Consider the following 25862-nt stretch of genomic DNA (forward strand, 5'->3'; position numbering starts at 1 on the left):
AAGTTTCAGTTATGCAGGGCAATAAGTTCTGGAGATCTAGTGTATAGGACAGTTGACCGTAGTTAATACTATATTGTATACTTGAAATTTGTTAAGAGAGTAGATCTTACATGTTCTTACCACACACACACACACACACACACAAAGTTATATGAGGTGATAGGTAATATTGATTACCTTGATGTGATAATTTACAATGTGAAACACATATACCAAACAAATATGCCATACACCTTATATATGTATAATTTTCATTTCAATTATACCTCAGTTAAGCTACAAAAAATGAAAATTGAAATCTCAAAAAGAGATGTGTAACTCTAAGCAGAAACAAGACAAGAAAAAGATGTTTGCAATCTACAAAGATTTGTAAGGAGAGTAGCTTAGCACAAGAATATCATTATTTCATCAGTCTCATTAGAATAGCCTTTTAAAATTTAGGAATGATTAAAATAATCTAGGAATGATTAAAATATATAAATACAGAATATATTTTGTTTTTAAGCTGCCTTTGAAGTATTGCTGAGAGTGTTAAGAATATTTACTTTGGCGTTTATCAACTTCTGTTAATTACATTTTAGGCAACAGGGTCAAAGATCTTTATTATTTATTTATTGATCTCTTTAATAATGAAAGTAGATGACTAATTTTATCTAAAACTGCACTTAAGTCCTACTGTACTAGTAGAGGTCTGATCTGGAAGAGGGGCACCTCTTTGTCTTTTTGTGAACCTCTTGTGATGTCTTCACTCAGCCTTTATTCCTGTTCATGGTTTTGTTTTCTGTTTTCTCCGAGTGCGTATAATGGCACTTGAGCTTTAGGTTCTTAACTCCATAACTCATTAGATTGATGGTAGCAGTACTAATAGCAGCTGCCGCAGAAACATCAGTAGCAACAGCAGCGATACAATATGTTGTTTTTAAAAATGATCTATTCTCATAAGTGGGGAAGGAAATGGCAACTCACTCCAGTGTTCTTGCCTGGAGAATCCTGTGGACAGACGAGCCTGGTGGGCTATTGTCGATAGGGTCGCACAGAGTCGGACACGACTGAAGCGACTTAGCATGCATGCATGCATTTCATAAGATAGGCAAGATAGATATGTATATCAGATACCCCCATTTTATAGAATAGGAAACTGAGGCTCACAAAGGCTAAATAAATGACCTGAGTCATGTCGCTAAATGTATAGTTTAGACATAGTGTTCTATTGTGCATCATTTTCCAAGATGTCCTAGGATTGTTAATTTTCCTTGGTATTAGATGTGATTAGAAAGGTACTATGATATATTTAAAAATGTAATTTCTAAAGATAATGAACTGTTTGCTAAGGAATGTGACACAGGGTTTTTACATCTCACTTTTTGAAAAATGTTGCTTTTGCTGTTGTTTACAGAAAGTATCACCTTGGGTAGGCTTACGCAAGATCAATATATCCTACTGGGGATGGGAAGACATGTCTCCATTTACAAATACGACACTGCAGTGGCTTCCTGGTGAACCTAATGACTCTGGATTCTGTGCATATCTAGAGAGGGCTGCGGTGGCAGGCTTAAAAGCTAATCCTTGCACGTCTATGGCAGATGGGCTTGTCTGCGAAAAACCTGTTGGTAAGTAGTCTAAGTAGTCCTGTAAACTAATGTTTCTTTAAAGATGTAGTTTATATTTCCAACTCTTCTTCCCACAACTCCCTTCCAGCCTGTGATCCTACATAGGCCTGAAGTAACTTTCACCATCTTTTAATGCTGCTAATTACTGTGTAAATTTTATCTTTGTCCACTTTCCCCATTTACTGTTAGTGACCTCAGCATTAACTTGTAAAAGTAATAGAATTGTATTGTTTTATACAATCTTTATTTCTTGGTTAAAATAGTGATGTTATAGTAATAATCTGTTCTTAATTTTTTACTGTTTGCTTTTATAATAATGGTTTTTGTAAGAAAGATTAATCATTAAGATTAACAACAAATTTAGAATCATTTTAATCCTATAGCTCTATTTCAGTTGGCAAGTGAAAAGAAGCATTCCTGTTATATCCTTTGAAATGGAGTTTTGTTAAGTGAGAAAGGAGTACTGAATTCTTTTCTCTTTTCAAATATTATATTTTGTATTGCAGTGAAATATACATAATGTCAAACTTCATTTTAGCCATTTTTTTCATTCAGTGGTTTTGAGATATGATTGAGATTTCTAAATCATTTTTAAGTGTCGAGTTCAGTGTCATTAAGTACATCCACATTGTTGTTAATCTATCAACACTATCCATCTCCAGAACTTTTTCATCTTCCCACACTATATCTCCATATCCATTACACAATAACTCCCAATTCACCCCTCCCCAACCCCACTGCTAAGTATCTCATATAAGTGGAATCATGAGGTATTTGTCCATTTGTGACTGGCTTATTTCCTTTCAAATAATGTTTTCAAAGTTCACCCATCTTGTAGTATATGTCAGAATATCATTCTTTTTTAAACCTGAATATTTATCCATTGTGTTTATAGTCCACATTTTCTTTACCTCTTCATACATTGGTGGACACTTGTTGCTTCTACCTACTGACTATAGTGAATAATGATGCTGTGAAGATGGGTGTGCAAATAACTGTTTCAGCTCCTGCTTTCATGTCTTTGTGTATATAGCCAGAAGTGGAATTGCTATATCGTATGGTAAATCTGTGTTTAATTTTTTGAGGACTTGCCATACTGTTTGCTACGGAAGCTTCACCATTTTACCATTCCTAGAAGTGGAATACAGGGTACAATTTCTCCACATACTTACTAACATTTAAAACATAGCAATCCAAATAGGTGTGATAAAGACTATGTTTTATGTTAAGATTTTATAGTAAATTGTATTGTTAGTTGCTTTTATAAGGTGTGGAATGTTTATATTAACAGAACTGTGACTAGCTTAAAAAGTAAATAATGATAACCATACATATTATCTAGCCAATAGAAACAAAAGCCTAAGTCATGTATTACATTGCTATTAAACAAATTTAAGTTATACAATTTTGTGTACATTGTAAAGGATTAAAATTTTCCAGGGTATTATAAATTTCAAAGTAGGTAATAAATTTAAGAAGTATTGACATGCCATCTTCATTCTCATTTTACCTTATATAATTTTGACTCTAATTTTTATCCCACACTTGGCTTCATTGAAACCTTCCCTAAACAACAACAAAACGAACAAAACTCACATCCTTGTGTCAAAAAAGCACTTAATAAATAAAATAATTATCTTTTGTTAACTTATTCCAGTTAGTCCAAATCAGAACGCGAGGCCGTGCAAAAAGCCCTGCTCTTTAAGGACGTCGTGTTCCAACTGTACGAGCAACGGCATGGAGTGTATGTGGTGCAGCAGCACCAAGCGGTGTGTCGACTCCAACGCCTACATAATCTCCTTCCCATACGGGCAGTGTCTGGAGTGGCAGACTGCCACCTGCTCTCGTAAGTGTTTCTCTAGAGTCACTTTTTGTTTAACTGCAACATAAATCCCCTTTCTGTGATAAGCCGAAAAGTTTGAGGAAGTTTAATAAAAAAAAAAAATGAGAAAAAATGCTGTCACTAGACCTTCCTTTTAGTTCAGAAGGTAGAGCGTCTGCCTGCAATGCAGGAGTCTCAGGTTCAATCCCTGGGTCGGGAAGATCCTCTGGAGAAGGGAGTGGCAATCCACTCCAGTATTCTTGCCTGAAGAATCCCATGGACAGAAGAGCCTGGTGGGGTACAGTTTGTGGGGTCCCAAAGCATTGGACATGACTGAGTGATTAAAACTACAACTAGTTACCGTTAACAATTGCTATTTACAATTAAAAACTAGTTTTAAAGCCTCTTAATGCTACAAGCCCCTGATTTACATTATCCCATCATTTTGAATTCAGGTTAATTTTCTTAGCCTTTAGCATTTTTCCATGTTTGTGCTCCCCCAAACTCTGAGTATGTATTGAAGACAGTGGAATACTTCATGAAAGTGCTCCTTCAGAAGAATCATATATTGCTTCATTATGTTTCTGTGAAAGTGAAGTCGCTCAGTCGTGTCTGGCTCTTTGCGACCCCATGGACTATAGCCTACCAGGCTCCTCTGTCCATGGGATTTTCCAGGCAATAGTACTGGAGTGGATTGCCATTTCCTTCTTCAGTGGATCTTCCTGACCCAGGGATCGAACCCGGGTCTCCCGCATTGTAGACAGATGCTTTACCGTCTGAGCCACACTTCCCATGTCTTCTTTTTCTAACAAGTGTGATTTATAAAAGAATTTACACCAGTTGCTTTGCAGGTTTCCTAATTTGCATTTGTCTAATTGTTTCCTTATGGTTAGATTCAAGTTAAGCATTTTTGGATGAGGATATCATCACAATGGTGGTATGTTGTGTCGTTGGTTAGTTGCTAAGTCATGTCTGACTCTTTTGCGATGCCATGGTGTAGCCCTCCTGACTCCTTTGTCCGTGGGATTTCCCAGGCAAGAATCCAGGAATGGGTTGCCGTTTTCTCCTCCAGGGGATCTTCCCGACCCAGGGATTGAACCTGAGTCTCCTGTGTTTCCTGCATTGGCGGGTGGATTCTTAACAACTAGTGCCACCTGGGAAGCCTTTTCTTCTCCTTGGGACCTAGCCAAATCCATATTTGTTCCATATTGGGCACCACTGTTGCTTAAAGAGTTGAGACAAATGGTAACTGCTACCATGTAGACTAGAACTTGCAGGCTGCAGCTGTTGTGTGCATTTATCCTCCCAGGCTCTTGGTACCAAGTAGAGAGGTGTTCCTGGGATGGGATGGCTGGACCTGACTGTATTGAGCTCCCTGTTGCTCTCCCTTTTTAGGAATTTTGATAAAGAACAGGAATATACTTGATCAAGACTGTAGCAGTGAGTTTGTTGCAGACATAAAATGATCTTGCTGGCACAAAAATTTTCTTATAACTAGGGACGAGCTCCCTAGGAGAGTTGAATACCAGCCCCAGGTACTTGTGGGGAGTTGAGACATTGCTCAGCCTGTCCTGCTTTAATTGCTGCTTTTGTTTCTCCACAAACATCAATGTTTAGTGAAAGATGCCTGACACCAAAGATTATGTATGTATGACCCATTTAGATAAAGTCAGGCAAAACTATGCTGTATTATTTAGGAATGAATTTTTTAGGTAGAACTGTTGGGTAAGGTTTTTTATAAATGTTGGCTAGTGGATGCTGCTGGGAAAGAGTAGAGGTGCTGATCAGGAAAAGGGTAGGGAGGCAATGTTCTGCTTCTAGACTGAATGCAGGCACAGAATATTCATTTACAATAATTTATTAATCTCACGTTTTTCTTTATGTAGTTCTCTGTAGGTGTGTTATATTTCACAATGAAAAGAAGTCTGAAAGGTAGGGGGAAAGGTACTTGGAAAGTCTCCAAGCTCTTAAAATTTTAAGAACTTTCTAAAAATTATTTAGAGTTGTCTAAGGTGTCTTCTCTGTTCACAAATCTTTATTTTCTTCTCATTTGTTCATCTTCTGGAAAATAGTCTTCAGTAATTCTTTCCAAATAAATTGTTGGTTAGTAAGCCTTTTGGGCTTCCTGGGTGGTGCTAGTGGTAAGGAACCCTCCTGCCAATGCAGGTTAGATGTGAGAAACTCAGGTTTGATCCCTGGGTCAAGAAGATCCCCTGGAGGAGGGCATGGCAACCCACTTCAGTTTTCTTGCCTGGAGAATCCCATGGACAGAGGAGGCTGGCAGGCTGCAGTCCATGGGTTCGCAAAGACTCAGACATGACTGAAATGACTTAGCACGAAGTAAACCTTTTGAATCTTTGCATTTTTTCATATTCACTTGAATCATGAAATACCTGGGTGTAGAGTTCTAAATATTTCCTTACTTAGAATATCTAGCATTTGGTGTTGTGGGTTAGAATTTTCATGCCAGTCAAATATTCTTTCCTTTATAAGACATCTTTTTTTTCCCGTTTTTGGAGAGCTTTAAAAACTTTTCTGTTTATCCCTGGCATTCAGAATTTTGCAATTTATCATTCATTCAGTTTTCAGTAACTGATGTGAATTTCAAAAATGGATTCTCATTGGCTTTTTTAATCTGACGAGTATTTTCTATATTCATTTGCTAAGAATATTCCTTAATGTCATAGATTGTTTTCTTCTCTTTACTCTTATTAGAAATCTTAAAACAGTTGTTGGAATTTCTGGGTATATCTTAACAGCTCTTGTTTTTGCATTTTTTATTGTAATATAGTTTATTTACAATATTGTATTAGTTTTAAGTGTATAGAAAAGTATATATATATATATACACACACATATACATACATATATATATATTCCTTTTTCAGATTATATTCCATTATAGGTTATTAAAAAGATAATTGAATATAGTTTCCTGTGCTATATAGTAAATCCTGTTGCTTATCTATTTTATGTATAGTAATTTTTATCTGTTAATCCCGTACTCTTAATTTAGTCCCCCATCCTTACCCTCCCTTTGCTCTTCAGTGATCATAAGTCCATTTTATAAATCTGTGATTCTGTTTCTGTTTTGTGTATAGATTATTTTAAGATTCTCTGTATACGTGATATATAATATTTGTCTTTCTCTAACTTCCTTCACTTACTATGATAATCTGTATGTCCATTATGTTACTGTAAATGGCAATATTTCATTCTTTTTTGTGGATAAGTAATATTCCATTCTGTACACACACATCTTTTTTTTTTTTTTTTTTTTTTTAATTTTATTTTATTTTTAAACTTTACACACATCTTTTTTTAATTTGTTTTTAAATTGGAGGAAAATTGCTTTTCAGTGTTGTATTGGCTTCAGTGTACAACAGCGAGCATTAGCCATAACCGTACACATATACCTCCTTCTTGAGTCTCTCTCCCCTTCTCCCATCCCACCCCTCTAGCATCACAGAGCACCGGGCTGAGCTCCCTGTGTTATATAGTAACTTCTCAACAGCTATCTGTTTTACACATTATAGTGTGTATATGTTGATGCTGTTTTCTCCATTCGCCCCACTCTTTCCTTCCCCCACTGTGTCCACACGTCTCTTCTCTACATCTGTGTCTTCATTCTTTCCCGGCTAATAGGTTCATCAATGCCATTTTTCTAGATTCCACATATGTGTGTTAATATATGATATTTTTGTTTTTCTCTTTCTGACTTACTTCACTCTGTATGACAGACTCTAGGTTCATCCGCCTCACTAGAACTGATTCAAATTCATTCTTTTTTATGGCTGATTAATACTCCACTGTATATATGTACATTTTCTTTATCCAGTCATCTGTAGATGGACATCTAGGTTGCTTCAGTGTTCTGGCTATTGTAAATAGTGCTGCAATGAACACTGAGATATATGTGTCTTTTGGAATTGTGGCTTTCTCACGGTATATGTCCAGTAGTGGGATTGCTGTTTCATATGGTAGATTTTATTCCTATTTTTTAAAGAAATCTCCACACCGTTCTCCATAATGGCTTCATTAGTTTGCATTCCCACCAACAGTATAGGAGGATTCCCTTTTCTCCATATCCTCTCTAATACTTGTAGTTTGTAGATTTTTTTTTTGATGATGACTATTCTGACTGATATGAGGTGATACCTCATTGTAGCTTTGATTTGCATTTCTCTAATAATTAGTGTTGTTGAGCATCTTTTCATATGTTTATTGGTCATCTGTATGTCTTTGGAGAAATGTCAGTTAGGTCTTCTACCCATTTTTTGATTGAGCAGTTTGTTTTTCTGATATTGATCTATATGAGTTGCTTATATATTTTGGAGATTAATCCTTTGTCAGTTGCAATTGTTTTCTCCCATTCTAAGGGTTGTCTTTTAATCTTGTTTATTGTTTCCTTTGCTGTAGAAAAGCTTTTGTGTTTAATTAGGTCTCATTTGTTTATTTTTGATTTTATTTTCAGTGTACTAGGAGGTGGGTCAAAGAGGATCTTGCTGTGATTTATGTCACAGAATGTAGTGTCTATGTTTTCCTCTAAGGGATTTATAGCTTCTGACCTTACATTTAAGACTGTAATCCATTCTGAGTTTATTTTTGCACACAGCATCTTTTTAAGCCAGTCCTCTGTTGATGGGCACTTGAGTTGATTGTTTCCATGTCTTGGCTATTGTGAATAGTGTTGCTGTAAACATTGGGGTGTGTTTATCTTTTCAGATTAGTGTTTTTATCTTTTCTTACAGCTTTGGCTGAATAAGAGAACTCTTGCCAGTTTCCAGTTGGTTTTCTGTGAAAATTGTTCCACTTGTAGGGGTATTTCTGTTTTGTTTTTGGGGGGAGGTGTGCCCCATTCTGCCATTTTGATCCTTATAAAAGTTTAGTATGTGTTAAATTCATTTGTACTTTCCATATTGTTGTTTGTTAAATGAGGTTCAAATATTTTTTCTTTTTTATGTTTTTTTCTTAAAATCTGGAGCTTTTTATCTATTTAAAGTGAATTTTTGAGAACCTTGTAATCCCATTGTAAAGATTGAAGCTACATTTTTTGAAAGGTAAATTAAAAATGATTAGCTATTTTAACACAGATAAGAACTTCAGTTTGACCACAGATGAACCAAATGATGATAACTATTGTTGGTGAGATTGCTAGCTAGGCATGCATGGATCAGTCCTTTAGAGTTGCTTTGGCACTCTTGATTTTTGATGTTTTGCTTCTTTTGTTTTGATTGTTGTAGAGGCTTACTTCCCACTTCTGCCATTTGTTCCTTGAACAGTTAGTCTAGTCTGCTGGATTTTCTGTTTCTATAGGTCTTCTCTCTCACTGTTACGTCTGTTGCCACATTGGCCTTCCCTGTGGCTGTATATAGCTCATTTGAGCTGATGATGTCTAATCACAGTTGTTTTTGTTCCATAACTTTTAAAATTGTACATCCTGTGCATCCGTGTGGGAAAGAGGGGCATTTTACCTTGCCTCAAGGAGCCCTTGTGTCCCTTGGAAGCAGCATTTACCTGGCAGTGACCCACTCCTTATGAACACAAACTCCTTCTCTATTACATTTAATTCTTTTCCATGTGTTTAACTAACAGACATTTACTGAGCAGTGAGGAAATGCCAGAAAATAAAATAGAGACTAGGAATGAAGATGCCATCCTTGCTCAAAATCCAAGTGCTTTCAGCAGTAGTGTTACTGTTTCAAAATGTCAGCTGCTGAGCAATGGTTTTATCATGCTTTGCCTTGAACATTGTGTTTTTTTTTAGAATGAATTATATGTAATGGATTTATATTATCTTTTTGTGGTATATGTTTCTAGTTATTCACCAAACCTTTGACAGTAGTAAGTCTTCACAGCCATTTTTACAGTTATAAACAGAACAGTATTAGAAATGGTCTAAGCTCACACGCTAATAAAGTAATGCTCAAAATTCTCCAAGCCAGGCTTCAGCAATAAGTGAACCGTGAACTTCCAGATGTTCAAGCTGGTTTTAGAAAAGGCACAGGAACCAGAGATCAAATTGCCAACATCCTCTGGATCATGGAAAAGCAAGAGAGTTCCAGAAAAACATCTATTTCTGCTTTATTGACTATGCCAAAGCCTTTGACTGTGTGGATCACAATCAACTGTGGAAAATTCTTCAAGAGATGGGAATACCAGAGCACCTGACCTGCCTCTTGAGAAACCTATATGCAGGTCAGGAAGCCACAGTTAGAACTGGACATGGAACAACAGACTGGTTCCAAATAGGAAAAGGAGTATGTCAAGGCTGTATATTGTCACCCTGCTTGTTTAACTTATATTCAGAGTACATCATGAGAAATGCTGGACTGGAAGAAGCACAAGCTGGAATCAAGATTGCCGGGAGAAATCTCAATAACCTCAGATATGCAGATGATACCACCCTTATGGCAGAAAGTGAAGAGGAACTAAAAAGCCTCTTGATGAAAGTGAAAGTGGAGAGTGAAAAAGTTGGCTTAAAGCTCAACATTCAGAAAACTAAGATCATGGCATCTGGTCCCATCACTTCATGGGAAATAGATGGGGAAACAGTGGAAAGAGTGTCAGACTTGATTTTTTGGGGCTCCAAAATCACTGCAGATGGTGATTGCAGCCATGAAATTCAAAGACGCTTACTCCTTGGAAGGAAAGTTATGACCAACCTAGATAGCATATTCAAAAGCAGAGACATTACTTTGCCAACAAAGGTCCATCTAGTCAAGGCTTTGGTTTTTCCAGTGGTCATGTATGGATGTGAGAGTTGGACTGTGAAGATAGCTGAGCGCCAAAGAATTGGTGCTTTTGAACTGTTGTGTTGGAGAAGACTTGAGAGTCCCTTGGACTGCAAGGAGATCCAACCAGTCCATTGTGAAGGAGATCAGCCCTGGGATTTCTTTGGAAGGAATGATGCTAAAGCTGAAACTCCAGTACTTTGGTCACCTCATGCAAAGAGTTGACTCATTGGAAAAGACTCTGATGCTGGGAGGGATTGGGGGCAGGAGGAGAAGGGAACGACAGAGGATGAGATGGTTGGATGGCATCACCGCCTCAATGGACGTGAGTTTGAGTGAACTCTGGGAGTTGGTGATGGACAGGGAGGCCTGGCGTGCTGTGATTCATGGAGTCTCAAAGAGTTGGACACGACTAAGCGACTGAACTGAACTGAACTGAAGCTTTATATTGCTTTTAGAAGGTTGTCTTCAGTGATTATTTGAAGTGTTTTTCTTAGTAAATGAAACTTGAAGAAAATTTTTCTTTGTAAATGAGAAACAATCCACCAAACTCTTTTCAAAGTAGCTGTGTTTTGTAATCCCACCAGTAATGAACAGGAGTTCCTCTTTGTTCACATTTTACACACTTGTGAGCATTTGGAGGTGTCAGTGTTTTGGATTTTGGCCATTCCAATAGATTTATAGGGGTTTCCCTGGTGGATCAGTGGTAAAGAATCTCCTTTGAATGCAGGAGATGCAGATTTCATCACTAGATTGGGAAGGTCCCCTGGAGAAGGAAATCCCTCCAGTTTTCTTGCCTGGGAAATCCCATGGACAGAGGAGTCTGGCAGGCTACAGTCCATGAGATTGCAAAAGAGTCAGACATGACTTAGTGGATAAACAACAAACAACAACACATTCCATTTTAGGTTTTCTGTAACATCCATCAGCAGTAGAAGAGAAGAGGAATCATGAGGGCCTAAACTAATAAGGGGAGAAGGCAATGTCACCCCACTCCAGTACTCTTGCCTGGAAAATCCCATGGATGGAGGAGCCTGGAGGGCTGCAGTCCATGGGGTGACTCAGAGTCAGACACGACTCAGTGACTTCCCTTTCACTTTTTACTTGCATGCATTGGAGAAGGAAATGGCAACCCACTCCAGTGTTCTTGCCTGGAGAATCCCAGGGACGGGGGAGCCTGGTGGGCTGCCGTCTATGGGGTCGCGCAGAGTCTGAGACGACTGAAGTGACTTAACAGCAGCAGCAGCAAACTAATAAGGGGAATGGAATACAGAGGAAGTCATAAAGAGTCGGATGACTTACCAACTAAACAACAAAAACAGCATTAGGTTTATAATGATATCTTAATTTTTTAGTATTCAATTCTCTAATCATAAATGATGTGGACCATCTTTTGATATTTGCATTCTGTATATATCTTGTTTGGTGAGGTGTCTCTTCAGGTCTTTTGCCTATGAAAAAATTTTTATTGAAGTATAGTTGATTACTGTATTATGTTCATTTCAGGTGTACAGCATAGTGATTCAGTGTTTTTGTTGTTTATACTCCATTTAAAGTTTTTATGAAGTAATGACTGTATTTCCCTGTGCTGACTATATTTCTTGTATATACTTAAACAAGAATAAGTATAGTCTTGTTACTTATCTCTTTTTTCAGTGTAGTTTGTATCCCTTAATCTCATGTATCCATCTAGTCCCTCCCCACTTCCTTGTCTATTTTAAAAAATTGAGTTGGTTGTTTTCTTATTATCATTTTGAATATTCTTTATATATTTTGAAATCCAATCCTTTATCAGATGTGTTTTTTGCGAATATTTTCTTCCACTGTATGGCTTGTCTTTACATTCTTTTGACAGTATCTTTAACAGTGCAGAGATTTAAAATTTGGCAAAGTCAAATTCATCAGTTTTTTCTTTCATAAATTGTGCTTTTGGTGTTAGACTGAAACATCATCACCAGACCCAAGGTCATTTAGATTTTCTTATCTTTTGTATTCTAAGAGTGATATAGTTGTGCTTATATTGCCCATCTCTTCTTGCATGCTCTCTTTTTTCTGTTAGAGCCGTTAGCATATTTTTTTGAACCTTCAGCATATTTATCATAATTGTTCTAAATTCCTGATCTGATAATTCCAACATCCCTGCCCTGTCTGGTCTGATGCTTATTACTCTGTCTCTTCTGTGTTTTCTGCCTTTTGGTATTCCTTGTAGTTTTTCTCTTGACAGTCAGATACAAAATATGGGTAAAAGAAACTGTTGTAAGTAGGCTTTTAGTAATGTAGTAGTAGGATTTTGGGGAGGGGAGGTGTTCTACAGTCCTGTGGTTAGGTCTCAGTCTTTTGGTGAGCCTGTGCTCTGTACAGTTCTCTGAACTTCACTTCACTAGTACATCCCAGTTTTTTGTTTTTTGTTTTTTTCTTTTTTCCCTCTCAGGTGGTACAGGATAGCTGGAGGGAGCTGGAGTTGTATATTTCTCGTTCCCCACGTGAAAGACTAGAACAGGCTAGAGTTGGTTATTTCCCTTTAACTGGTTCAGTTCTGATAAAACCCCAGTTTAGTCTGTCAAACAGTTTCTCCAGACTTATTAAGAACAGTGCTCTGGCATATTTCAGAATAGTTTCTTTTCCCCTCCCATTGTCAAAAGCACAATGGGGTTTTTCTTCAATATTAACTGTGAGAACCTGTTAGGGCCCCTGAAGGTCACACCCAGAAAAATGTCGGGGCTCTTCCCATAACTGGGTTCCCCTGGAGATATGAAGCCTTAGAGTTGTCCACACTGAGATTCCGGCAATTCAGTAGTTAACAGTTCAGGTTATCGTACCCCGGCACTGGGTCCTGAAGAGGTTTCCATGCCACTAAGTCATGATTTTCTGTATTCTGCTCTCTCTCCAATTATGGATGCTGTTGTTTGCCCTGTGACCTCACTTGTCTCATGGATCTAAGGAGTTGTTGATTTTTCAGTTTGTGGCTGATTTTTCTTTTTCTTAAGATGGAGTGGTGACTTCTAAACTCCTTCCACGCTGGGAAACCAGAAGTCTGCAGTCATCATTTGGTGATATAATTTGTTACGGATTGATTTTTCAAATTCTTACATATCTCATAAACCATATTGAATATTATAAAAGTTAATTTTTCAAAAAGCCAAAAATAAAGTAAAAAATGATTGCTTTGATTACTTATAGCTCATACATAGTCTCCATTCTAGCCATAATGTAGTCAAAATAGCACAGCCTACAAAAACTTTCCCATATTATTGTTTTCTGTAAGAAAATAAAAATCATTAGAGTCTTTCAGTTTTTTGGTTACCACTATAAGGAATGAATATTCTGCTAATTTTTCAGTGTGCACATTGCTCTCCACTCTTGAGCAAGAACTAAACCAGTATTAACTTTTGTAATAATTTCACATATAAAAAAATATAGGAGAGTGAATGTTGCTCTAAATATGACATTTTGTAGCTCATTTTTAAAGCATGCTGCTGCAGCTTCTGCTGCTGCTGCTAAGTCACTTCAGTCGTGTCTGACTCTGTGCGACCCCATAGACGGCAGCCCTCCAGGCTCCCCCGTCCCTGGGATTCTCCAGGCAAGAACACTGGAGTGGGTTGCCATTTCCTTCTCCAATGCATGAAAGGGAAAAGTGAAAGTGAAGTCGCTCAGTCGTGCCCGACTCTTCGCGACCCCATGGACTGCAGCCTACCATGCTTCTCCGTCCATGGGATTTTCCAGGCAAGAGTACTGGAGTGGGGTGCCATTGCCTTCTCCTTTTTAAAGTATAAATTCTAATAAACAGACCATTATTAGTTTGTCATTCAGTCAATGCAAGAAAGGCAGGATTCTTCAATCTAAGACTTACCCAGCTGTTTGAAAAGCAACAGAGCAGGTATGCTTGTTTGAGAGCGCGCTTGCTGTGCTTAATCTCTCAGTCATGTCTGACTCTTTGCGACCCCATGGACTGGACCTGCTACGCTCCTCTGTTCATGGGGATTCTCCAGACAAGAATACTGGAGGGGGTTGCCATGCCCTTCCTTCTCCAGGTGATCTTCCCAACCCAGGGATCAAACCCAGGTCTCCCCAGTTTCAGGCGGATATTGTACATTATGCTTCTTTAAGATATTTGATTGGTTATTTTACTTAAAAAGTTAATCCTAAAATAAATTTTATTTTCCTTGGAAATATCTTTAGACTATAAAGTCTAGATTATTCTGGATGAGACCTAGTAAAGATTTACTTCAGTTTATCATGTGACAGGAAATAATTAGAATGTTAAGCTAGCATACCTAATTTGATGTTTAACATTATTTCCCATTGGCTTCATACCAACCCAATATAGGTTTGAAGACAACTAGAATAATCTAGTCAATGGTACTGTGGGCTTGCTACAGAGAAAAGAGAAATATTTCACAGTAAAAAGTCTAAGGAGGAGTATTATAATATATGAAAGGTTCAGTTATCTAAGGATATTTTAAATGAAGTGCTGTTTAACGCTGTGTACTGCTGAAAAAAATTTTCAGAAAGAAGTATGTTCATGTCATTGAATTATTTGTCTACAGGGTTAACATTAATCACTTGTGTTCAATGACTCAAAGAATATTCTTCCTTTTAAATTTATTATTAAGGAAATATGGGAGATGGTAGTCATTCTTCACTTTCTTACATCTAGTCCCTGAAATGCTCAGCACTGAAAAAATTCACAACAACAAATCATACTGTAATTGATGAATTCTTTAATCCAATATTCTATTATCCCTGCATGGTCTACAGTATTGAGTTCCTGTTTTGTTTGCTGAGAAGCTTATGCTGTTCTTATTTGCAGCTTTCTGAGGTGCACTCCTCTTTCCAGTAATATTAAACAACTAAGTAACAATTAAGTTATTACAACAAAAATGAAATTGAGACGGCCACAAGTCTGCCTTGCTTTTCCTTCTCTCTGAGGTTCTTCTAGCACGTGACTAGAAGACCATTCATGGTACTTTGTGCTTATGTGCTGTGTTCTATGGATAAACAATTCCCAAGAAAATATGTGCCTTTTATAGCAAAAAAAAAAAAAAAATCAGACTAATTTAAAAAACCTCAGCCTGATACAGGGTATTATGACTTTGAAGTAAAAATTCAAAACATCACATAGCAACTATTGTGAATGTGATGGCAGGGGTAATATGTTCATCCTTGGGAAAGGCATCATGGTGGTCATGGGCTTTGCTGAGGCTCATAGTCTAGATATCAGTTAGACAAAAAAAGGTTGAGCTTCAGTGAGATAATATTCTGCAGCCCTGGAAGTCAGAGAGAACCTGTCCTGCTGGTTGCCTGCTGAGGCAGAGTATCCAGTTTCCATATTCCCGTTCAGTTTGGCTCTTTGAGTGAGATTACTTTCAAACATCGCATATCAGGCAGATGCTAGTATCTTGGACGCTTAAGGAGCGCATTGTCCATGCTGGGGTCAGCTATCTCAGGGAGGGCGTAAGCATGACTTAGAGTGGACATTCACAGGCAGATGCAGAGTTTTTCCTTAGAGGCACTTCCTGAGCACAAGAAGAGCTAACATCGCTCTATATCGCAGAAGATGGTAAGTGTGGTCTATGGGCGCCTGCATAAAAAGGTCCTAGTACTGACACAGTTCTCAGAAGTGTGTGAATGCTGACTTCATTTTTCTCCACGCCAGTCCATTCATCTCTTCTTTATTCATAATGTATGCTTTATTTGCCCTTGAAGTAATTGCTGTTTCTTATTATTACAAAATGTTTACATTAGCCATAGATGACCCTTTACTGTCTTTTTTCCAGATCATATTTATTTTTCCATTAGCTTGCAATTCCATTTGAATATAAAGTCGTGTAACATATTTGTTAATAATGTTTCTGCCATGCAGCCCAAAATTGTTCTGGATTGAGGACCTGTGGACAATGTTTGGAACAACCTGGGTGTGGCTGGTGCAACGATCCTAGTAATACTGGAAGAGGACACTGCATTGAAGGGTCTTCCCGGGGACCAATGAAGCTTGTTGGAATGCTTAATAATGAGATGCTTCTTGATACCAGTCTTTGTCCTAAAGAGAAGAACTATGAATGGTCCTTTATCCAGTGTCCAGGTAATAAAAATATTCTGAAAGAAATTTTAATTTCTGCTCAAGAACACCAAGAATTACTTTCCTTTCTTATAAAAAGATTTAGGAAAAAAAAATAATGAAAATGAGACTGAAAATAAAGGATTAAAAAAATTCTTTCCAATATCCATGTTTGTTGTATAGATGATATTATGTTTGGAATCATTAAATAGGCTCGATATATAACTGTCAGATTTGGTTTCATGTGAACTATTACAAGGAAAAAGAATACTGGTTCCATACCAAATTTCTATACTATAGTATAGTCTTTTGTTGTTTATAATATAATATCTTAGACTTCAAAGGCAACTCAGAGGATTCAGTCAAGCTTCATGCTAAGTATGGAAATATTTTGTGTAATATGCCTGATAGAGTCATTTGACCTTTGGTGTTTGGTGTCATTCAATTTTGAAGGCCAGTGAAGCTTTTAGAGTTTTTAAAATAGGAAGTTGGTTGTTATATGGAATAAAATCAACCACTTGAAAAATTAATTTATTCAGTATATTTCTATTGAGTGCCTACTATATACAAAGAGTGTTTTACATTCTAGTGACATAACAGTTAAAAAAGTTGACTAAAACCACTGCATTAATTGAGCCTAAAGTGAAAGTGAAAGTCGCTCAGTCCTGTCCAACTCTTTAAGACCCCATGGACTATACAGTCCTTGGAATTCTCCTGACCAGAATACTGGAGTGGGTAGCCTTTCCCTTCTCCAGGAGATCTTCCCAACACAGGGATCGAACCCAGGTCTCCTGCATTGCAGGCAGATTCTTTACCAGCTGAGCCACCAGGTAAACACTTAGTTGAGCCTAATTGTATTCTAATTGAAATTAATCAACACACACACAGTGTGTGTGTGGTTATAAGTTAGGTGGGCATAAGTCCTATTAAATAAATCAATAAGGGAGATAAAGCTTGCAATTTAAAATAGAGTGGTAAGAGAAGATCTCTCTTAGGAGAAATGGGTATTAAACATCTCAAGTAGATGAGGAAGTGAACCATGGGGCTGTCTGGGGAAAGAATGTTCCAAAAGACACAAGGACTGGGTGAGATAGTTTATTTACAAGATGAACCTGGGAAGCATAATTGAAGCAATAGAGAGTTTTAGAGAAGAGAGGAAAACCATTAATATGTACATTATGAAGCTGGTTACTGTACTGGGAAATATGAACTCAGACCCACTGGGACCTTTGAAGAAATATGTAGAATGCTCCTCAGGGTTAAACCACTGAAGGACTAGGAGAGTGGGGTATTGATCCACTAACTCTCCTCCACTGAGAGGTGAGTGATGCCTTTGAGGGTGTTGTGCCAGCATGTCTGGTATCAGCTTGTCCTGATACCAGTAAACGTCCTGAGGCAAAAAGCAGAAGATACCGTGGAACTTGCCTCAGGTGAGGCATTGACAGTGCTGCACTGAAACCAGGTAGACTGAGGAAACGCGACACTTCTTCATAAGCTTTGGAAGGTACGAAAACTAAGACGAGGGACTAACTACTGACTCATACAACGGCATGGCTGAATTTTAAATACATTTTGCCTAGTGAAAGAAGCCAGACCAAAGAGCCACATGTTGTGCTATGGGGATAGAAAAGAGATGAGTTATTTGCCAGAAGTCGTAAAGGCAGAGATTGCCTTCAAGAGGGCTTCACAGTGAAACTTTTGGAGTTGTGAAAATGTTCTTAATACGGTGGTGGTTGATAATGACTCTGTGTATTTGTCAAGCCATACTGAATACTACGGAAAATAAACTTTCCTGACTGCAAATTAAAAAAAAAAAGTCAATCAACCAGGGTGTCAGAGGATGCAACTGTGACAAGTAAATGTAACTGTATTACAAATGCCATAACTTCATCAAAAAAATGAGCTGATCTAAGTAACCTTGGAAAATAGTGTTTTGTTTGGATACTGTGAAACTAAAGCAAAAAATTATATAAACATTATATTCTGATTGGTAAATTTGTTTCTCACATAGTACAGATTAACAATTCTAACAATACTTTATATGTTTACTAGGTTTGGACAAATACATAAATTAATCGTGTTTTATGTGAGCCAGGTATTCTCACTGTCAGAGAAAAAAGTTAAAAATATGCAGAGTAAAGACTATAAAGAACCCTGTGTGGAATTCCCTGCCTTCCGGTGGTTTGGACTCTATGGTTCCACTGCAGGAGGCACAGGGTTGATCCCTGTTCAGGAAACTAAGATTCCCCCATGCCCTGTGGCACAGCTGGGAAAAAAAACTAAGCAAAACAACAGAACCTTGTGGTGTTGGTTTCACGTATAAGCATAAATTCGAGTTTATTTCAATATTTATATATATGTAGAGAAAATCTCATGGATGGAGGAGCCTGGAAGGCTGCAGTCCATGGGGTCGCGAAGAGTCGGACACGACTGAGCGACTTCACTTTCACTTTTCACTTTCATGCATTGGAGAAGGAAATGGCAACCCACTCCAGTGTTCTTGCCTGGAGAATCCCAGGGACGGGGGAGCCTGGTGGGCTGCCGTCTATGGGGTCGCACAGAGTCGGACATGACTAAAGTGACTTAGCAGTAGCAGCAGCATATGTAGATGTGTGATATATATACACATATATTTTCTAGTTTAGTTCTTCAAGGCCTGGAAGCCACAGTGCCCCAGTAGCAATGAGCATCTTCAGTGCCCACATCCTGGTTTCAAAATACTGTTTCCAGTGAAATGAACCAGGACTGTTTGGAGAAATGACCGATTCTATAACTGAGGCAGGGAGAATACAAGATTAGCCTGAAGTATTGCCTAGGCCAGAAAGTAAGAAAGTGCTCAAAACAAAGCAAAGGAGAATGGGAGCATGTCAAAGCGGCATAGTCAACCTGAAAGAGTTCTCAGTGGGTCAAATCTGGGCAAAAAAATAACGACTGTATTAGATTGCAACCCAAAGAACAGAATACATATCCATGATTCTTCACTGATTTAATGATGGAATAAATAATACACAAGTGAAAATGGATAAATATTTCTTACAGAAAATTCTGAATAATAAATGTAGAATGGAGGACTTCCCTGGTGGTCCAGTGGCTAGAACTCTGTGCTCCCATGCAGGGGCCTGGGTTTGATCCCTGGTTGGGGAATTAAGATCCTGCAGGCTGCATGATGTGGGCAAATATATAAATGAAGAATGAACGAAGGAAATAAAAAATTACTGTAGAATCCCACAGTGGTTAAGTGCTGTAAGAAAAATCTGCTTAAGAATATTCAAATTTAGTGGGTGAAACTTTAAGGAGAAGCAAGATATTTGTGTAGCTTCCAAGTATCTTCTTCAAAAATATTTATTAACTGCTCTGGTGGTTCGAACACATGTCCACAAGTACCTTGACACTTGTTCCTCTAGGAACTGAACTGAACTGAAGTCGCTCAGTCATGTCCAACTCTTTGAGACCCTACGGACTATAGCCTACCAAGCTCCTCAGTCCATAGAATTTTCCAGGCAAGAGTACTGGAGTGGGTTGCCATTTTCTTCTTCTTTCTCTAGGAAGTGGAGCCTAATTACTTTACCCCCACATGTGAATTGGACATGATGACTCACTTTTAATGAAGAGTGTGTGGAAGGGAAATATTGTAACTTTACAGCAGAGAATATAAGGTGGCATCACCTTGAACAAGTGATCAAGGTTAACTCCACCAGTGATAAGTCATGTTAATATCATGTACCCCTGATGTTATGTGGTAAGAAGGACACTTCACTTTGTAATATTCTTCCCCCAAACCTGTAACCCAGTTTAGTCATGAGCAAACATCAGACTAACCCAGATTGAAGGACATTTTTCAGCATTCTTGACCAGCACTCTAGGAAAGAATCTGCTTCCAGGCTCATTCACATGTTTGCACAATTCAGTGCCTTGTGGTTGTAGGACTGAGGTGACTGTTTCTAAGAGCCCAGGAGACCACTTGGGCTCTTAGAGAGTGCTCACGTTCTCTCCCCCATCCCTCTTCCATCTCCAGAACTAACAGTGTAGAGTCTCCACAATTGAAATGCAAATACCCACATCTTGTATCTTCTTCTTCAAGACCAGTGCCTTTTGAGGGATTATCTGACTGAGTCCATTCAGGATGATCTCCCTTTCTCAAAGCCAGCTGTGCCGTGTGACATAACCTAGTCATCAGTCAGTGACTGTCCCATCATATGTGCAGGTCCCTACCGCACTCAGGACTTCCCAGGTGGCACAGTGGTACAGAATCTGCCTGCCAGTGCAGGAGATGCAAGCTCGATCACTGGGTCGAGAAGATCCCCTGGAGTAGGAAATGGCAACCCACTGCAGTATTCTTGCCTGAAGAGCTCCATGGACAGAGAAGCCTGGCAGGCTACGGTCCATGGGGTCTCAGAGAGTCAGACACAGTGACAGTGCGTGCTACCACACCCAGGACGAGGCCATTAGCATTTGATCAAATAACTGAGGTATTAACGACCTGCGTTCATTGATGCATAAGACTAAGCAGCATACCTTCCTACAGTTTACCCATGTGTAGTGTAGAACTCAGTGGATTTTAGCATATTCACAGACTTACAACCATCACTACAATCAGGTTAAAAACATTTATCTCCAAGAGAGATCTTGTACTTCCTAGCAGTCACTACCTGTTCACCCTGCCTACCCTTGTCAGCTATGGATTGCCTTCTGATCATCTTAATAAATTAGTTGTAGTTCTTTTGACTGGCTTCTTTCATACTGGCATGATGTGTTCAAGGTTTATCCATGTTGTGGCCTATAGCAGTACTTCACTTCCCTTTGTTACCAAATAATATTCCATTATGTGAACATGCCATGTTTTATTTATTCATTCGCTATTTGGTGGACATTTGAGTGTTTCTGATTTTTGGTTTTTAAAATACGCTTCTTGAATACTATGTACAAGTTTATGTGTGGACATATTTTCATTATACTGGGAATGGGATATCTGGGTCAAATGGTACCTGTGTTTAACCTTTGGAAGAACCACCTGACTGAAAGCTGCTATATTATTTTACATTTCCACCAGCAAGGCATGAGGGTTGCAATTGTTCTACATCCTTGCACACATTGCTTATTTCATACTGTTTCGATTATAGTCATCGTTGTGGGTGTGAAGTGGTATCTCACTGTGGTTTTGATTTGCAGTTATTTGGTGAGTAATGATGTTGAACATCTTTTCATGTGTGTATTAGCTACCAATATTTCTTCTTTTGAGAAATGTCTGTCAGATTCTTTGCCCACTGTTTAATTGGGATATTTGTCTTTTTATTATTGGACTGTAAAGCTTCTTTATATATTCTGAATATAATAAGTCCCTTACCAAAGATTGATTTGCAGGTATCTTCTTCCATTCTGTGGGCTGTCTTTTCACTTTCTTAGTAGTGTCCTTGAAGCACAAGTTTTAAATTTTAATAATTTTTTTTCTGTTTTTTCTTTTCTTTCTTGTGCTGTTGCTTTCATGCCTGTGAAATCATGTGTAGTAAAAGATCCCAGGGATTTTCATCTATATTTTCTTTTTAGATGTGTAGTTTTCTCTCTTACATTTAGGTCTTTGATCTGTTTTGAGTTAACTGTCTGTAGGATAAGATAGGGACCCAATTTAACTCTTTTGTACATGACTATCTGAGTGTCCCAGCACCATTTGTTGGAAAGACTATTCTTGTCTTACTACATGTATTTTAAATTTTGTATGTATTTTTAATCTTTATAAATTGAATTTTAGTCATTTTTATATTTTCCATTTCTCTCCTCATTTTCATATTTTACTTTGTATTCTTGAGTATATGAAGCATACTTTAAATAGCTGTTTTAAAAATCCTTCTCTACTCATTCCAACTGGTATGCTGTTTTCTCTGTTTCTATTGGGGTGTGTGTGTGTGAGTGTGTGTGTGTGTGTGTGTGTGTGTGTATTTACTGGTCATGGATCAAAATTTCCAGGATGATTATTTTTGATGGTATTTTCTGGACATTGTGATTTTTTTGTAGGTTATCCAGCTTTATTTCTTTTAGTGTGTTGGACTTTATTCTGCCATGAAGTTATGTTACTTCGAAGATTGTTTGTAAGATTTGTCAAGGCCTGTACATAGCAGCTCTAAGTTCAGTGTTAATTTATTCCCACTACTAAGACAGTGCCTTCTGTATGATGTCCTTTGTATTAAGAGGTCTCTTCACTCCGACTAGTGGGAATACAAGCTATTTCCAATCCTATATGAGTTCTTGGCATTGTTTTAACATACTGTTTTCTGATGGTTCTTTCTCCAGCTTTACAGAATTTCACATTATGTTCATTATTCAACCAAAGATTCAAGGGCACCCATTTGCAGATTGCTAAGTGCAGCTCTCTGTTCTCTAGTATTTGCCTCTCAAGGTCTGGAACCATGGCCTCCCTGAACTTTGATCTTTATCCTCAACTATGTGAGGGTTTGGGGTTCCTTCCCTGAACTGTAGCCTCAAATCTGCCTCCAGGTAGCAAGTCAAGGCAGTCATATTTTGTTTTCTTTTTCCTCAAGGCTGCCATTCCTGAACTGCCTATTATATTTGAAAGTAGTCATTTCATATATTTTGTTTAGTTTCCTTATGGTTTACAGTAGAGGTCAGTCCTCACAGTGATTGATCCTTCGTGGGAAGAAGTGGAAATCTTCTAGTGTTTTTATTTACAATGAATTTCTTGTAAATAGCATACACTACTTGCTTTTTTGTTTTTAAAATCTATTCTGATAGTCTCTGTCTTTTATCAAATTGTGTAGTCAATTTAGATTTAATATAATATTGGTATTATTGAGTTTAGTTCTGCCCTCACAGTATTGGTTTTTAAAATTTCCTTTATTTTTCTCTGTGTTTGTTCCTCCTTTTGCCTTTTTTAGATTAATTGAGTGTTTTTAAAGTCCACTTTTATCACTTTTATTGGATTTTTAGCTATACCTCTTTTGTGTTTTTTTTAGTGACTGCTGTAGTGATTGTAATAGTCATCTTTATCTTATCACAGTCTACCTTGAATCAGTGTTATACTACTCCATGTATAAGGTAAGAATATTACGAAAGTGTAATCCCTTTGCTCTTTTCCTGTCCTTTGTGTAATTATTGCCATATATTTTACTCCTGTATATGTTATTAACCACATAATACATGATTTTTTTTTTTACTTTATAAGGATAACTTTCTCATAAGGAAATCATAGTAATAAAAAATCTTTTTGTTTACCCATGGATTGACCATTTTCTGTGAACTTCGCTGTTTCCTATTGATCTGAATTTTTTTTTTTTTTTTTTGCTGTAACATTTCTTTAGCTTGATGAATTTTATGTAACATTTTAAAATGGTGTGTTTCTAAATTGTGGCTATAAGTTGGCTTTCATACATCTGAAAATTTTTTATTGTATGTCCATATTTGAAGGATATTTTTACTGGAAATAGCATTCTATATTGATGGATATATTTTTTTAGTAATTAGAAGATTTAATTTCTTATTCTTCTGGCTTCTACTTTCTCTTAAGAATCCTTTATCAGTTTTTTTTGTTTCTCTTTTGAAAGCAGCATGTCTTTTTCTTCCTTCTGACTTTTTAAAATACGTGTTTTTCCTTAGTTTTTAGATGTCAGTAATTTTAGTATGATGTATCTAAGTATTCATTTCCTTTTTTAAATTATGACTGTGAATTGTATAGTCTTTTTGCTCTGTAGATGTTTCTCATCATGTTTGTAAACTTTTCTGCCATTATCTCTTCAGATATTGCATCTATCCTATTTGAAGGCTTTGCTTCACTTATGTTAGGCTTTTTCACCGTGTCCCCGTCTTTTCTTACTGTCTTGTCTGTATTTTACATCCTTGTATCTCCCTTGATCGGTATTTCAATTCGCTGATTCTTTCTTCACAATTTTCCAATTTTCTTTTAGAACTATGTTTTAATTATCATTATTTAACATAACACTTCAGGATTTGTGTATTAAAACAGTTTTATTCATGATTCTATGTCATCTGTTTTCCTGAATTCTGCTAGGCAGTTCTGCCAGACTATCCTGATTTTTCTCTTGTGGTTCAAGTTATCTGGCCGCTTTACTGATTTTGGGTGATCTCAGAATTCTTCACTCACATATCTGGTAGTCTGAACTGAATGGTTGATCTCGGAGTCCTCAGCTACAAATGATTGTTCTCTGTTGTATTTGGTCTGTTATCCTCCAGAAGTGTAGACTGGTCTGCTCTACATTGTATTTTTAAAATAGAACTCTGAGAGAGAGAGAGCAGAGTATATTTTCCTCTTGAGGCCTAAGCTCAAAATTTCCATACCATCACTTCTACATTCTACTGTTCTGAAAAAGTCTTGATGCCAATCCATGTTCAGAAAGTGGGAAGAAATTGTACTTTTTCAGTGAGAGCAAGGATAAAGTAATATTATCGATGGTGTACATACAGAGATGGCAAGAATTAGGGTGAATTATTTCTCATCTCATTCAATTAGTTCTGTTTTGTTTATTGACACATACATACAGTCTTTCATTTTAAAGTGTACAATTCCATGGATTTTAGTATGGCTAGTAGGTATGCAACCATCATATAATTCCAGAGCACTTCAATTAGTCCCAAACAAAATTCCATACCCTTTACCAATCACTATCTATTCATTTCCCCCTCTAATACCGAAAATGACTAATCTACTTTCTTTTCTCTGTGTATATGTCTATTCTGGACATTTCATTTAAACGCAGTCATATAATGTGTCTTTTAGTGTCTGACTTCTTTCATTTAGCATACATTTTTGAGGTTTATCCATACTGTGGCATATATCATTCCTTTACATCTTTTTTATGACTGACTAATATTAAATTCTGGAGAAGGAAATGGCAATCCACTCCAGTAGTCTTACCTGGGAAATCACACAAATAGAGGAGCTTGGTGGGCTACAGTTCATAGGGTCTCAGAGAGTTGGATACTACTGAGCGTCTGACACTTTCACTTCACTTTCAGTATTAAATTGCATACCACATATTTATACCTCATCAATTTATGGATCTTCAGCTTATTTCCACTCTTTTGCTGTTATGAATATTGCTGCTATGAACGTTTGTATGTAAGTTTTTGTGTGAACATGTCTTCTCTTTGGTATTTATCTAGGAGTTAATGTTTTTGGTAAATGGTACATGTATATTTTACCTTTTAAGGAATTGCCAGACTTTTCCCAGAGCTATTGCATCATTTTATGTTACAGTCAGCAATGTGTATTGGATCTAATAACTCTCTTCACCAATACTGGTTATTCATCATTTTCATTATTATCCTCCTACTTGCTGTGAAGTGGTAGCTCATTGTGGTTTTGTTTCATATTTCCCTTATGACTTATGATGTTCTTTTCATTTGCTTAATGGCTACTCACGTTCTTTCTGTGGGAAGCGTCTGTTTAAATCATTTGCCCACTTAAAAATTAAGTTGTTTTTTAAATTGTAGAATTGTAAGAGTTATTTATATGTTCTGAGTATGAGATCCTTATAAGACATACGATTCTCAGATATTTTCCCCTATTCTGTGGGTTGTGTCTTCACTTTCTTGATGGTGTCATTTGAGACACAGTTGTTTTTTTTTAACTTGCAGTTAAAGTATCTTTTTTTAAAATTATTATTATTATT

The 25862-nt window shown here is 37.3% G+C and overlaps 1 protein-coding gene across 1 annotated transcript in view; it reads left to right on the plus strand.

The window, feature by feature from the left end:
• ATRNL1 (attractin like 1) overlaps nucleotides 1-25862 on the plus strand; it is an 802696-nt gene that overhangs the window by 184111 nt on the left and 592723 nt on the right. The window contains exons 16-18 of the mRNA XM_055559801.1: nucleotides 1397-1610; nucleotides 3268-3456; nucleotides 16030-16248. Coding sequence (XP_055415776.1) covers nucleotides 1397-1610; nucleotides 3268-3456; nucleotides 16030-16248 — 622 coding nt within the window. The remainder of the gene's footprint in view (nucleotides 1-1396; nucleotides 1611-3267; nucleotides 3457-16029; nucleotides 16249-25862) is intronic.

Source organism: Bubalus kerabau, chromosome 22, assembly GCF_029407905.1.
Source record: "Bubalus kerabau isolate K-KA32 ecotype Philippines breed swamp buffalo chromosome 22, PCC_UOA_SB_1v2, whole genome shotgun sequence".
NCBI classification, from domain to species: Eukaryota; Metazoa; Chordata; class Mammalia; order Artiodactyla; family Bovidae; genus Bubalus; species Bubalus kerabau.